General features: G+C 36.8%; 2 protein-coding genes across 4 annotated transcripts in view; one reads left to right on the forward strand and one right to left on the reverse strand.

Moving 5' to 3' along the window:
* Nucleotides 1–15,806, reverse strand: part of LOC149412300 (uncharacterized) — a 134,963-nt gene that overhangs the window by 98,566 nt on the left and 20,591 nt on the right. The window lies entirely within an intron of this gene.
* LOC149412301 (uncharacterized) lies at nucleotides 3,800–8,234 on the forward strand. 2 transcript variants are annotated; one of them, XR_016304565.1, is made up of 2 exons: nucleotides 3,800–4,148; nucleotides 7,239–8,234. XR_016304565.1 is itself a non-coding variant. In XM_089645801.1 (2 exons), exons 1-2 carry the CDS (start codon nucleotides 4,447–4,449, stop codon nucleotides 7,256–7,258), a joined length of 450 nt encoding a protein of 149 aa, XP_089501927.1. In that variant the 5' UTR covers nucleotides 4,408–4,446; the 3' UTR covers nucleotides 7,259–8,210. The 2 variants fall into 2 exon arrangements, 1 of the variants encoding a protein (XP_089501927.1); XM_089645801.1 differs by lacking the exon at nucleotides 3,800–4,148 and adding an exon at nucleotides 4,408–4,876 and having other exon boundaries at nucleotides 7,239–8,210.

The following is a 15,806-nucleotide window of genomic DNA, read 5'->3' on the forward strand; positions in this document are numbered from 1 at the left end:
AGGCTGATTCACAGTATTTTAACAAATCATCAAATTTTAAAGTTAATAATCAAGGTCTGTGAAAGTTCCAATCAAGTTCTGTTATTATCGAATCCTTGTGACATAACCGGCCCTTGAAGCAATAGAAGCTTGCTCATATTAAGTGTTTAACATAAGACTAAATTACCTTAAATTCTTAAGCTAGTCACAAACCAGAGAGATAATATATTTTGAAGTTATATCTCTCGTCTGTAACTAGCTTTATGCCCTCTCATGGATGCACATTATATCGGGAATTAAGGAAACAACTGTTAAAAATGACAAATGAATTTTATAAAGGCTGCGTAATGGCACCATGGTTTTTCAATCTATACATGAATAATTGTATGCAAGAATTAAAAGAGGTGGGATTGAGCGCGAATTTGAGTAATCTGAGAGTATTTTGCCTGTTGTATGCTGATAATGCGGTGCTGACTGCTAACAGAATTTAATATCTAAAGTCGCTCGTGTCTAGGATGAATGAAGTATGTATTAAGAATGAGTTAATGATGAATGTAAGTAAGGCATTCGACAGAGTTTCTCACCCCTTATTATGGAAAAAACTAAAGGAAAGAGGGATACCATGGAAAGTGGTAAAAATTCTCGAATCATGGCACCGTCAGCAAGAAAACCTTGTAAAGTGGAAAGACGGATTCTCAGAACCCTATTTCTTGAAAAGCGGGGTTAGACAGGGAGGATGTATGTCCCCAGTACTGTTTAACCTATACATGGACGAATTAACCCACAGATTAAATAATGCTGGAGTGGGCTGCCACATCGGAGGTCTATGTGTTAATAATATGAGCTACGCAGATGATATGGTTCTGATGGCACCGTCAATACGGGGATTAAGAATTCTCCTGAAAATCTGTGAAGAATTTGCTCACCAAACCAACATGATCTATAATGCGAAAAAACAGCACTGTTGGTCATAAAACACGGGAAAGGCCCAAAAAACACTCCCCCCGTCTTTTTAAATGGTGAGATTCTGAAAACAGTAGAAACCACAAAATATCTAGGACATGTCATCAACAACAAGTTAACGGATGATGAAGATATTGACAGGCAGAGGCGTGTACTGAGTATAAAATGTAACATGCTCAGTAGAAGATTTCGGCTCTGTAGTCCACGAGTGAAAAGGACGCTCTTCTTAGCCTTTTGCACCACCCTGTACACATGCGAGCTCTGGGCTAATTTCAAGAAAAGAACAATGGAAAGGCTTCGGGTGCAATAATAATAATAATAATAATTGTTTATTCCAGAATAAATATAACAACGCTTACCGATTGATGTTCAGACTCCCCAGGCACTGCAGTGCCTCCTCGATGTTTACAGAAGGGCGAGTTCCAGGATTTACAGCTCTGTTAAGAACCAGGATTGCAGGACTGAGGGGAAGGATAAACCATTCCAGAAACATTCTTATCATAGAATCCCGTCTGACTTCAGGATCGAGCATTGAAGACCATTGGAGAAAGATACTTGCTCCCACAATCTTAGATCCGATGGATTCCCGTGCTTCTCTGCTTTAATTTCATTTTTAATTTAATTTTTAATTTTTAATCTCTTTTTATTTTTTTTTTATTTTTTTGTTTTTTTTATTTTTTTTACTATATGTAAATACTATCTGTACTTATATCTGTTCAATTTTGCAGGCTACCGACATCTGTAGTCTAGAAATTTGAAGTTACTACGTTTAACCAAAATGGTGTGAGTCCTTGCTTAGAAAATAGTGTCAATTTGGTCGGTATAGCAGGTTTCATTTTTACTGCTAGACATCACGATGACAAGTGTTTTATTTACATGTAGTGGGTTTTTGAAGTCTTTAAAAAGGCTCGCATTATGTGTTTTTTCGTTCTTTTCTCAACAATAACTCGATAATAAACAAGCTCATAAGTCAGAGTGATCGTAGCAGTGTTATTCGCACAGTTCTTTATAATTATTATACCTGTTTCAATAGTTTGAAATAAATGTAAAGTGGTGTCAAGAAAACCAGTTTTTATTCAAAAAGGATCATCCCCAATTTTTAACATTTGATCCTTCAACCGGATTACGATCAGGAGATTGTATGTAAAAAAAAACAAAGAACCAGCAGCCAAAAGGATACAAAATTGATTGAAACTGGAAATCATTAAGGAAAGTGGACCACATCGCAAATCTGAGATAAGTATTCAGTGCTTTCCTTCCTATCATCCATTTTATGTTTATTCAGGTCTCATGTAATTTAAACGAGATTAATCTTAAATAGAGTCAATATTATAAATAAAATCACTACCCACTTGAAAATAAGAATATAATATTATTGAATAGTGTTCTCAAATAGTATTGTCAAGATTGTCGTGGTATTCTTTCAAACGGGTGTTTGCTAAAATAAAATAATTGTCAACCGATATTAACAAAATATAATTAAAAATGGAAAATATGAAGTCATTAATAAACAAACGCGGCGTAATCAAAGGAAAACTAACCCGATTCGCGGATTCCTTAAATGCATTGTCGGTAAATGAAATTAAATTAAGATATGAGCGGGTGAAATCATTGTTAGATGAATTCGAAGCAGTTCAACAGAAAATTGAAATGTTACCGGATTCAGACGAAATTGAAAATTATAGTCAACGAGAAGCTTTCGAAAACCAATATTTCTCAGTTTTGGCAACGGCCAAAGGCGCGATCGAATCCGTCGATCAAAGTAAGGTGGAAATTAAACTACCCAACCTCCAATTACGGGAATTTCATGGCGATCAGAAAAATTGGGTTAATTTCGTCGAAACCTTCAAGACTTTAGTCCATAGCAATAGTAATTTAAGCAACGTACAAAAATTCTTTTATTTGCAATCAACTTTAAAGGGAAACGCATTAAAGATAATTGCTAATCTAGAAATTTCTGAATTAAATTACATTTCCGCTTGGGAATTATTAAATGAACGTTATGCAAATTTAAGAACTACCGTTCATAAACACATCCAAGCTCTATTTTCATTAAAAGACATGAAACAAGAAGAGCCTGTAGCATTGAGGTATCTAATTGATGAAACAAACGTTAGTTTAAAGGCATTACAAAATATCGGGGTCAAGGTAGATCAATGGGATCCATTGGTTATTTATATAATATCAAATAAATTAGACACAGCTACCCGAAAAAATTGGGAACAATATATATTACAAGACGAATTACCGACGTTAAAGGAATTCTTAAAATGTTTATCTGCTAGAGCCCAAGTATTGGAACTGATGAACGCTTCTGAGAAAAAATTTTCTAGCTTACATAAAACACAACTAGGCAACAATAATTGCAAAAAAGATTCATCAGTATTTTTAGCGGTAAAGGCTAACAACTGCATTTATTGTAACGAGAAAGGTCACCATATTTATTATTGTAAAAAATTTCTGAAATTAAAATTACACGAGAGGATTGATGCTACGAAATCAATCCAAGCTTGTTTTAAATGTTTAAAGGTGGGTCACCAGGCACAGAGTTGCAAGGCAACCTTTTCTTGCAGGCGTTGTGGCAAAGATAATCACAACACCTTACTACACAATGAGGTACCTCTGCGGGAGGCCTCCAATATGGATGCTGATAACGAGGTTTCAGTATCGAATTTTTCTGCATCGGATAAAGCAGAAAAAATAATATTATTGTCAACTGCCAACATAGGAGTTGTGGGTAGTAACAATAAAATTTTTAAAGCCCGCATTCTGATTGATTCAGGGGCCCAGTCAAATTTTATGAGAGCAGAATTTGCTAATAAATTAAATTTACCATGTGAATTGATAAACAAACCCGTTTCTGGGATCCATAATAACATCACTCACATAAAAAAGAGAATTTCAGTGGAGATGAATTCGCTTCATACTGATTATAAAAGTGAAATATCATGTCTGATTTTACAGGAGATTACAACAAATTTACCACAAGTGACAATGGCGAAAAAAGACTTCAAGTTACCACGAGGATTGGAGCTAGCTGACCCGAACTTCAATATAGCTGCACCCATCGACATCCTGTTGGGCGCGGAGAGCTTTTGGGAAATCCTAACCAACGATAGATTGAAACTCGAATCGGGACCAACACTTCAACGTACGCAACTGGGATGGATCATATCAGGACCAATCCACATGTACCCAAAGCAAAGGCCTGTATCAGATTGTTGTAATTTATCTATAAATAAAATAAGTCACCAAATAGAAAAATTTTGGAAATTGGAGGAGATTAATCCCACTAAGATTCTAAATCATGAAGAAAAGGCTTGTGAAGCCAGTTTTGCTAGTACTCATACTAGACAAGACGACGGTAGATACGTAGTAAGTTTACCGCGTCGAGCATGCATTGATCAGCTGGGAAGTTCATTGCTCACTGCTGAAAAAAGATTTAAAAATTTACAAGGAAAACTTGTGTCAAATCCCGAATTGAAGACACAATATATACAATTCATGCGTGAATATGAGGAATTAGGTCATATGGAGGTGTGTGACCAGTCAAAGGGGGATCGTGAATCCTATTTTTTACCTCATCACGCTGTAACAAAAGAATCAAGCACTACTACTAAAGTGAGGGTCGTTTTTGACGGCTCCGCCAAAACTTCAAATGGAATTTCTCTCAATGACGCCTTGATGACAGGACCTGTTATACAAAAGGACTTATACACCCAACTATTGCATTTCAGGAAACATCAAGTAGTACTGACGGCTGACATCGAGAAGATGTACCGCCAGATTAACGTGTGTGAAGCGGACCGTGACCTGCAGAAGATAGTGTGGCGCGAGTCGCCGCAGGAGGTGCTCAAGCATTACCGTCTGAAGACAGTCACATATGGTCTGGGGCCTTCCTCTTTCTTAGCCACTAGAAGTCTACGGCAAATTGGTATGGATAACAATATAAATTTTCCTAGAGCTAGTCAGGTCATAGAAAATGACTTCTATATGGATGACTTGTTAACCGGAGGAGATGACATGGAATCCTGTAGAGAGTTAAAAGAGCAATTAATCAACATCTTTTTGTCTGCGGGGATGATTTTGAGGAAATGGAGGTCCAATGTCTTGGAGTTGTCAGCCGAGTCGGGCCAAGCTAAGATTGCCGAATCAGGCAATTCTGAAAAAATTATTACTGACAATCCAAAGACTGAGAAAATATTAGCATTAATATGGAATAATGAATCTGATTACTTTTCTTATGTAATAATGAAACCATCAAGTCGAACCGAGAGTAAAAGACAGATATTATCTTGCATCGCATCAACCTTCGATCCATTAGGTCTTCTAGGACCGATTATAGTTGTAGCCAAATTGATAATGCAGAAGTTATGGCAGTCTAAAGCAGCGTGGGATGATCCATTGCCTAATGAAATATTAGCACCCTGGAGGTCCTACCTTCAAGAATTAATTCAACTAAATGTGTTGAAAATACCAAGAAAAATTATTTGCAGGCAATCTACATATCTACAACTACACGGTTTTTGCGACTCATCTGAGAAAGCTTACGGAGCCTGCGTTTACATGGTGTCAGTGGACCATGTCGGTAAGCGGCATTCACATTTAATAACGTCCAAATCAAGAGTGGCGCCATTGAAGTGTATTTCCCTGCCCAAGTTAGAGCTTTGTAGTGCTGTGCTACTGGCGAAATTAATAAAAAATATAAAACAAGCGCTAAATATAGTGGAGATCGACACACATTATTGGTGTGACTCCATGATAACGTTGTGCTGGCTGAAAGGTCAACCTACGAGATGGGCTACTTTCGTTGCAAACAGAGTAGCTGAAATACAAGAACTTAGTGATCCAGATCTATGGAGACATGTATCATCAGCCGACAATGCAGCAGATATACTTTCAAGAGGAACCACTACAGATAAATTGATAAATTCTGCAATATGGTGGAATGGACCAAGTTGGTTGACCGAGGGAGTCAACGCTTGGCCTATATCAAATATTTCGTGTTCAAACCCTCCTGAACTCAAAGGCAAAAATATTCTATTATCCACAGATATTCAAGAATGGGAGATATTTGAAAAATTCTCATCATTTATTAAATTGAAAAGAGTTACTGCGTATGTATTGCGATTTGTCAATAACTGCAGAAGTGTTAAGGGTAAAATTTCAGACAATTTAAGTGTGGCTGAATTGGAATCAGGCTTGAAATGTCTATTGAGATCAGCTCAAATACACGCCTTTCAAAAGGAATTGAAAGAATTAAAAAACCATGGCATCGTCAACAAGAAAAGTAATTTAAAATCTCTTAATCCCTTCTTACATGATGGTCTAATATATGTAGGCGGTAGGTTGAATTTGGCTACACATTTATCTTACCAACAAAAACACCCAGTTATCTTGCCGGCTAAACATAAGCTAACTGAATTTATAATACGTCACTACCATTATGTAAACCTACACGCAGGACCTCAAGCTTTGTTAGCTGAAATACGATTAAAATTTTGGCCCATCTTTGGTAAAAATACTATTAAAAAGATATTACATAAATGTGTTGTATGTTTTAGATGTCGTCCCCGAACCGGTCATCAAATCATGGGAAATTTGCCACCCGAAAGAATTACGCCGAGTCGTCCTTTCGCTATCACCGGAATAGATTACGCCGGACCAATTCTAATTAAAAGTGGGACGCTGAGGAAGGCTTCCCTCGCAAAATCGTATTTATGTATCTTTATTTGCTTCTCAACCAAGGCCGTTCACTTGGAATTAGTTTCGGATTTATCTAGCAATGCTTTTTTGAACAGTTTAAAAAGGTTTATATCCCGTAGGGGACAACCTGAAAAGATCTTTTCCGACAATGCTAGTAATTTTAAAGGAGCTAGCAGCAGACTCAAAGAGCTGTACACCAGCTTGAGGGAAAACAACGACAATATTCAAAATTATTTAGTGAACAGAGGTATTGAGTGGAAGTTCATAACCCCTCGAGCCCCTAATCAGGGAGGTTTGTGGGAAGCAGCAGTAAAATCAGCAAAATTCCATTTATATAGAATCACTAACAATTCTTCATTAACATTTGAACTCTTATATACCTTAATTTGTCAGATTGAGGCCTGTTTGAACTCCCGTCCATTAACTTCCTTATCCGACGACATCCATGATTACCAACCTCTTACCCCAAACCATTTCCTTATAGGCACTGAATCCTGTATCATTCCTGAGAGAGACGTCCGGGCGATACCGGACAACAGACTAACTCAATATCAGAGGATCAGTTCGCTAATTCAATCTTTTTGGTCTAGATGGAAGCAAGATTACCTGATGGAACTACAAAAGAGAACTAAATGGCAGACCAGCACTCAACGGGCACTGCAAAAAGACGATCTGGTGATTTTAAAGGAAGATCATTTACCTCCACCTTTATGGAAAATGGCCCGAATTCTGCATACACACCCTGGAGCGGATGGAGTAGTACGAGTTGTTACCCTAAAAACACCTCAAGGAGTCTTTGTGAGGCCCATCACAAAGATATGTCTGATGCCCCTGGATTCAGACACTAAACCTGTAATTGACGTCCCGGACCTTACCAAGGATTGATTATGTACATTACACTATGATGCTTATCTTCTCGACTCCACCTTGGATGGATCAAGCAGAAGACCTGAGAAGAAAGAAAAAAAAAAAGGAACAATAATTGTGTTGTGTTCAGTGTGAACTATATTATTTGTGTTATTGAACTATTTAAATATGTAAAAATTAGTATGCAGACGTGTGTAATTTAGTCATTTTTGAATTTTTTTTTTGGTTATTTAATAGGATTAATAATTTTCTAGTTATTTTTAGTTAATTAATAGAGTAATTCAACAGCATTTATACAGTTAAATTTATAAGTTTACCAGTAGGGCATAAAAAAAAGGGGGTTTTATTTTGTTAATTTCTGCTATTTTGAATTATTTTGTTAGTATTTTTGTGGTATATTTAGATTAAGAATTTTTAGTTTATTCTGTTTGGTTTATAGTTTATTTTTAAATAGATTATCATTCAAAAATTTAGTGCCATTTTTGAATCCCGCCCCCTGGCAATATGTTCAATTTTGCAGGCTACCGACATCTGTAGTCTAGAAATTTGAAGTTACTACGTTTAACCAAAATGGTGTGAGTCCTTGCTTAGAAAATAGTGTCAATTTGGTCGGTATAGCAGGTTTCATTTTTACTGCTAGACATCACGATGACAAGTGTTTTATTTACATGTAGTGGGTTTTTGAAGTCTTTAAAAAGGCTCGCATTATGTGTTTTTTCGTTCTTTTCTCAACAATAACTCGATAATAAACAAGCTCATAAGTCAGAGCGATCGTAGCAGTGTTATTCGCACAGTTCTTTATAATTATTATACCTGTTTCAATAGTTTGAAATAAATGTAAAGTGGTGTCAAGAAAACCAGTTTTTATTCAAAAAGGATCATCCCCAATTTTTAACAATATCCTCTATGGGATGTGTGGGATTGCACTAACCTCCCCACACCCTGGAATAAAGAATTTATTATTATTATTATGAAGTAAGTCTAAATTCAAGGTGTTTGAAAGAGAGAGTACGAAAACAGTGTGCAATATAGTTGTGAATGAGGAACACTTGGATCAGGTGGATAAGTTTGTGTATTTAGCGAGTATGTTTACAAGAGATGGGAAGGCTGACAGAGATATTGAAAGAATGGTAAATGCAGATAACTCCATGGAGGACTGAACGCAGTTGGCGATAACAAAAAATTGTCCAAAGAAGCGAAGCTAGCAGTCCATAATGGTACCTACCCTGATATATGTAAATGAGGCATGGAGCTGGCAGAGAAAGGATGAAAGTAGACTGAATGCTGTTGAAATGAGATCCTTGAGGCGTATGTGTGGTAAAACCATGTATGATCGTGTGAGAAATGTGGAGATCCGCAAAGAGTGCAAGGCTGATGTAAGCGTAATGACGAGTGTAAGGAGAATATACGATCCAAATGTGAATGGTAGCAGAAGTCGGAGACGCCCGAGGAGGACATGGCACGAAAAGTGAATCAGATACTTGAGTTCAGATAGTTTGGCTGTCCGTCCTCTCTGCCTACCCCTAGAAAAGGGGTTCCCCTGCGGGGAAACGGCGCAATGGTTAAGTAGTTGGTTAGTTGAATTTTCAACTTATGAGCGACAGATATTAAACCATATTAAACTTTCCCTGTGCGTACTCGTGCAAAATTTTCATGTTTTAACTGACGTGTGAATCCCTATGTACTGTGTATTCTAAAAAATACCATATACCTGATAATGAAGAAATGTATAGAACAAATACCTTGGGAAAACTCCAAATTTGGGTGAAATTTACATTAATTCAAGTTTATTCAACATATGAACAACCCTCTTTAGCTGGAAAAGCAATGTATATAATTCTCCATAAACTATTATTTTATTTCAGTTCACATATCAGTAAGTTATTCACATAGATGGTCATTTATGAATTGAATCAATTTTTCACCAGTTTCTAGTAAGGCTGTTGGACTTTTAATGAGATAGATTAACAAAGGGCTCTAAAATCTTATTTAGCAGGCGGTAGGAATAATCTGATATTGTAAACATGAAGATGAAATTCACTAGTGAGATTGGACCCATCCACTGGGTAGGTGGGTACCTACCTATTTGAGGTACTTTCACTTGGTCTCCCATCTGGCCATATATTCATAAAAATACACGGACCATGAAATGCATTACCTTATCGAATCAATTCTATAGGCGTTCCACGATATGGGACTTTCTTGAAAATGTATTATCGATTATTTTATGATAGTTGACGGGAAATACCGTTTCAATGAAAAATACAAAGTCGTTTATCCCTTTTGTATTTATTTAACGCATCTTGGACATTGTTTGTACTGTCATAAACATAATTTTAAATTTATATAATAAAGTTTAAAAAAATATATTAAACTGGCTAGTACCGAAACCTCGATCTAGTAACTATGTATTGATTTCAATTCGATTTGAGCGGAAAATATTCAGCTCTACACAACAAAGACAGTTGTAAATATAAAAAACTAACTAATTAACCATCCGCCGTTTCCCCGCCAAACGACTCTGTCTTGGTACACACTCCTTGGTTCATTCGCATTCTTACATGGACTCACTCATATATTCTTATTATTCTGACTCTTTGTTCACTTGATCGTGCCATGACTTCTTCTATCATTCACATTTGAGTTAAATTTTATTTTTTTTTTAAAGAAAGACAAACATTCCCTGGTTACGAATAACCTGACAATATTTGAAAATCTCCTACTACCACCACAGTAAGCTGAAAATGGAGGACTCAGCCAGCCGAGGAATTGAACCCAATAAGGGACCCAAACGCGATTCAACTCGGCCACCGACTGGTCATCCATTAAACTTATTTTTTCGTAAATTTGCTCTACATTCCCAAACCAAATAAGCTTCCCTTTATTGATCTTAATCATTACGCCTACGTCAGTCTTAAATTATTTGCGAATCTCCACAATTCTCACACGACATCGACATTTTTCAATTATTCGCAGTTTTCTACTACGAGTGATCAGAATTTAGTTTCTAGAAGTCTAGTCGTACCAATTTTGAATGTAATATTATGATCCTAAGCCTTTTTACACAGGTTGTACGGCGGTGAGATTCTAAATACTGAAAGAAAGTTCTGACGGTAATACAACATGCCATTTGCGAATGAAGATGCATTGCTTTCCCCGACTCGCCCACTTAAGCCCAATAATAAACAACGAACCGCGACGATCAAAACCTAAAAGCTTTCCAGAATCATCTAACTCGTAACACGATGAGAACGCATCTTCGTTGCGAAAAATAAGCATATGAAAATTGAGGTTTTCATTCGGTCGCCGTAATTTCGTATCAGCCGGCTTCATCGCTGTAATAAAATATGCCCTTTGCAGGAACGAGAGGGTTTCATTACCATGATTCCCTTCGCCATTTCATTCACGATTAGGTCGCGGCTTTCTCATTTCTCGTCCATTTCATGGAAATTTCCAGCGCAGAAATATGAAAATTCTTCGGAATTCGTGTAATTTTGTTTTTCAGCCTTTTCGGGTCTTTTGGTCCTTCAAATTTAGATTTGAGCAGGAAGGATTAATTTTGGAAAGCCTTTGATCTGATAAGCCTTTTTAAAAGACGTCTAATCAGCGTGGTTGATTCGAAAAATGTCGCTTTAAATATCCCCAATGCCTTTTTTATTTACACAGAAAAGCAATGTTCTTTTTATAAGAGCCATATCTCATAATTTTTACTTTTTTCAAGAAAATATCTCTTTTAAAATTGTAGTAACTACCCCGCTTCGCCCAAGTTTCATCAACACGCTTTCTTAGGGACAGTTGTTTCAGAGAATTTGAATAATTCAACAAATTTAATTTTCAAGTTCTGTTAATCAAGCTTGTTATCATTTCAGTTATGTGAAACAACTGACCAATATTGATATAATAATGAAATTAAAATTCTCTGAAACAACTGGCACTTACTCTACAATTACCCCAAGTTTCAGCAATTTTACTTTTCTGGCTGTACAATCAACATTAAATGAATCAATACCGCGACTTGTCTTATACACGGCGTCCGGAAACTCGTAGTACAAGCGGTAAACTGGAGAATCTACACCACATGGGGAACCCAAAAAAACATAAAGTTTTTTGATTTGAGCATTTTCAAAAAAAAACCAAAAAAAAATATTTTTCGGCTATTTTAGGGTTAAAGTTTTTTCTGGTGTTTAGGGTTGAATAACAAATGTTTTAACCCTGCAGAGCAGAAATATTTTATGATTACACCGGGTTAAATGAAGGGTGATTTCAAAATAATGCTTCAAATCCGAGTTTCTTCATTTGTTTTACTTTCAAATAGTTTTAATTAGTTGGGTACTTTGATCTTCAGTAATAATTTATAAGAATTTGATTAAAAAAAAAAATAAAAAAAAAATAAAAAAAATCAACTTCAAACTCGATTTACTCGATAACGAAAGCTCAAATAAAAAAATATATATTACAAAATCGACTCCAAATGTGATGTAGATTCACCAGTTTCCCGCTTGTACTACGAGTTTCCGGACACCCTGTATAAGATAGGCGGTTAAATTTAAATTTTGAGATAAATTTCGAATTTAAAATGGCGAAATTTCGTTGTTGTTAATGGAAATGGTAAAACAATTTGCATTCACTCAAAATTCTACAAATATAATAAATTGTTTTTAACACAGCAAAATATTTGCCAATTAACAGGTAAATTACGTTACATAATACGGTCGTGTACAAAAACTTACTTAAACTTACAAATATTATGAACGGTTAGTCAATTCCATACTTTATTCAAAACTTTGAGTTTGTAAATGTGTTGTATGTAGGTAGTTAAAATATTTTATTTTTTCATTATCACCACACCGAAGAAAATAATTTCCTTCAAGATCTATGTAATCTTTGGGAAGGTTTTGTTGGAGGTCTTTTTGAGGAGAGCAAGGAGTGAACATGTTGTACGATGGAGGAAACACGTAAGCCAACAAATAGTTCCACAGCCGAGCTTTTGAACTAAAAAACGACTCACAGAAACGACCCGGTCTCATGTATTTAAATTTGCAATACGTACTCCGAATATATTCGACCAAAACGTTATCTGTATAGGTAACACTAAATTTTTGGTGAAAATTGAACAACGGCATTTCGAAGACTACAATTTTGACAAATTTTAGAGTTTTCTCGGGAGCTCCGTATAAAATAGGGCATCTTCGATAGTAAATCTGAGCGGCCACACGGCAAGGATTATTGATGGGCATATAGGGTCCCACCTCAATCCTCCGTGAAACTATAACACGTATTGTAGTATATGGTGGGACATTTAAAACGCTGGAGACAATTCTTGTTCACAGTTGAAATAAACTTCATAATGCGATTTATGATGAATTTCGTGCTGAACATGTAGGTACGTATATTCCGTCTGGGATCGCTCTGTTTTATAATCCGATTAAAGTGAATATTCGTTACAGGGTTCAACATATTGTTACGTGTTTGGAAAACACATCTGAGAGGAAGGCTCTTTACATATTTGAGGACAGGTGTCCATAACATTAATTGTATTTTACTATATACCTTGTTGTCGTGTAATTATTTAAAAATTAGAAGTTACAACCACATTTAGTATTTAAAACTGACAACTGTTAACGTGGAAAAGATTATTTGGTTAAGAAGTAGTTAAGTTGGATTTTTCATGAAAATAAACAAATTAGGTAATATTCCGTTTTTAATCAATCTGACCTGAAATCTGTAGAACGCTCAAAAGATGCGAGAAAAAGTCTGACAACATTTTAGTGGAATGTCATTATAATATATAAAATACTAATCAGTTTTTTAAAACTAGTACATCTACAAAACTATTAATCTGCGATGATTAAAATCCTGCACGATTCCAATAATACAGGTAAATCTGCAACCTGTACTGATTTAGATATTGTTCGTAAACTTATAATTAATGGACAAGCCCAAAAATAGATGTGATATCAATGCAGAGAGTGTTTATCCGTTGTTGATAGACGATACTTTAATTAATTAATTAACTAAACACTAGTTGGAAGTTACCGTAATGCATCCCTTTGATGTCGCTTACAGTACTAGCTTGTTTGTCTGTCTGCCAGTGGATTTATCGAGTTACCTGTTACCTAGCTTGTGATTTTATTTGTCCAACTTTCCGATGGCGACCATCATGGCTGTATCGAACGTCATCAGCATCATCAATATAAAATGTACATCAATTATAAAAAAACACAACAAAATGCCATCATATTTACCACTGTCGAAAACTATGTAAAACCTTCCATAAAACTAATGTTGATAAACCTGCCTTACATATAGGTAACTCATGTTTAAAAACCTGCCCTGCCGTTTAACGGTAAATTTTATCGCTCGGACCTAAAAGGCAGTTGTCTCGCTTCAACTCAAGCAACCATCTTACTCTGGCTAGGCAGCCGCTGATTGGCTAAGCACAAAACCTGCTTGAGCGACCCACGTGTATCCAAGAGATTTGTAAAAAAATACAAATTTGCAAGCCCTTCCTGTAATAATAGGAAACAATGTTAACTAAATAATTATATACAAAGATACTTATATGTTAATTAAATAAGCTCGAATAGAAATAAAATATGTTACACGTAAGATAATTATGTAATCAGCGAAACTCTGAAAATGTTACAGAGATTTGACCACTTATCTTGTAGAATATGTCTTATTATAACTAAACAAACAATATTGCGACGATGTGGTTTTGGCAGGGCGACAGAGGCAGATAAGGTCTAATATTATAAAATATTCCTATATTTCTGAGATAAACAGATTTAATCCTACAAGCGTGGCGAGCTTCATAGCAAGAAAAAAGCAAGCTCGTTACGGGAATTTCAAAATACAATCAAGGGTCGGAGGCGCGGTCCTATAGAATCTTATAAAGGCGCCGCAAAAACCGGTCCCTTCACCATTCCGCCATAAGCCCTGGACCGAGCAACATCTACCGCTGTCCGCTCTGCCTGACCCGCTTCGCTACCTGAGAGCAACACCCTGTGTTTGACTTCAACCCGGTTCCCCCCCCCGCTCCACTTCCGCTGTCTACTGCAACTGCCTGCTGCTGAGCTCGCTGCTCACCGACAAGCCAACGACGCCCCGACGTCGCGGCGCCTCTGCCTCGGGCTTCACTGAGCCTTCCCAACAGCCAGCCTCGGAGAGAGGATCTGCCATTGCCTACTGAACCAGCCAGCGCCCCGCAGAGCCGTTACCGACTGAGCCTGGAGGGATACAAGAAGTTGCACCCGCAATAAAAACCAACCGCTTTTATAAAAGCGTTCTTTTCAATATGCAAATTACAAATGTCGAATATATCGTCTTTCTCAAGACGCATTCATTTATGCAAACATACAAGAGTCGATATTCCCTGGATCGAGGGGACTGAACGTTGCCGACTGAGCCAGCCCGCCTGCCAGCCCGCCTGCCAGCCCGCCTGCCAGCCCGCCTGCCAGCCCGCCTGCCAGCCAGTCCCGGAGAGCCTTTCCTCCAGCGTGCGGTCCTGCTCACTGGCCCCGATGTCACAGAGCCGTTACTGACTGACCTTGGACGAATACAAGGTGTTTTATCCGCAATAAAAACAACCGCCTTTATAAAGGCGTTCTTTTCAAAAGCAAATTACAAATTTCGAATATATCGTCTTTCTCAAGACGCATTTATTGAGGCAAACATATTACAAGAGTCGATATTCCCTGCATTTTTATGATATTTTAAATAACTCTGTAATGGTTCAAATGAAATACCTCAAGTGCTTTATTTGAATCGTTACACAGGACAAAGGTAAATGTGTGCCGGTGTTTATAATTTTACAGTTTTTTCTTGTGCAGGCAAACACGTCCCGTACAATGGCATTTATATAATTAATTCTTTCATTGGGAAGGTGTGTGTTGTCAATGCTCTGGCCAGACATAAATATGGGGTTTTGTATCTAAATAAATTCATTTAAGTTTGGTATGTTTGACTCGTCGATAATAGACAAACAGGGAGATATGGAATGGAAGCGATCAGACCGTCGCAGAGCTTCGAATAAACTGCATATGGACTATAAAAGCGGCGGAACCAATGAAAGTTATGCGTTTGGTCTATCGATGAAAACAAATGCGATTTACAATAGTGTAACTGAACGATGGTGGCGATACTTTTGTGCGCACAATGTCCTGCTAATAATGGTTCATAGCTCAACTCATTTATTTTTATTTTATTTGTTTTGACTAGACCACGGGTCAATTCTTTACTTATTGCATATTACCAATGTGTTCTGTCATTGATATTTTACTGAGTGTGAA

The sequence above is a fragment of the Hesperophylax consimilis genome, chromosome 23 (assembly GCF_061612785.1).
Source record: "Hesperophylax consimilis isolate HC1 chromosome 23, BYU_Hcon_1.0, whole genome shotgun sequence".
NCBI classification, from domain to species: Eukaryota; Metazoa; Arthropoda; class Insecta; order Trichoptera; family Limnephilidae; genus Hesperophylax; species Hesperophylax consimilis.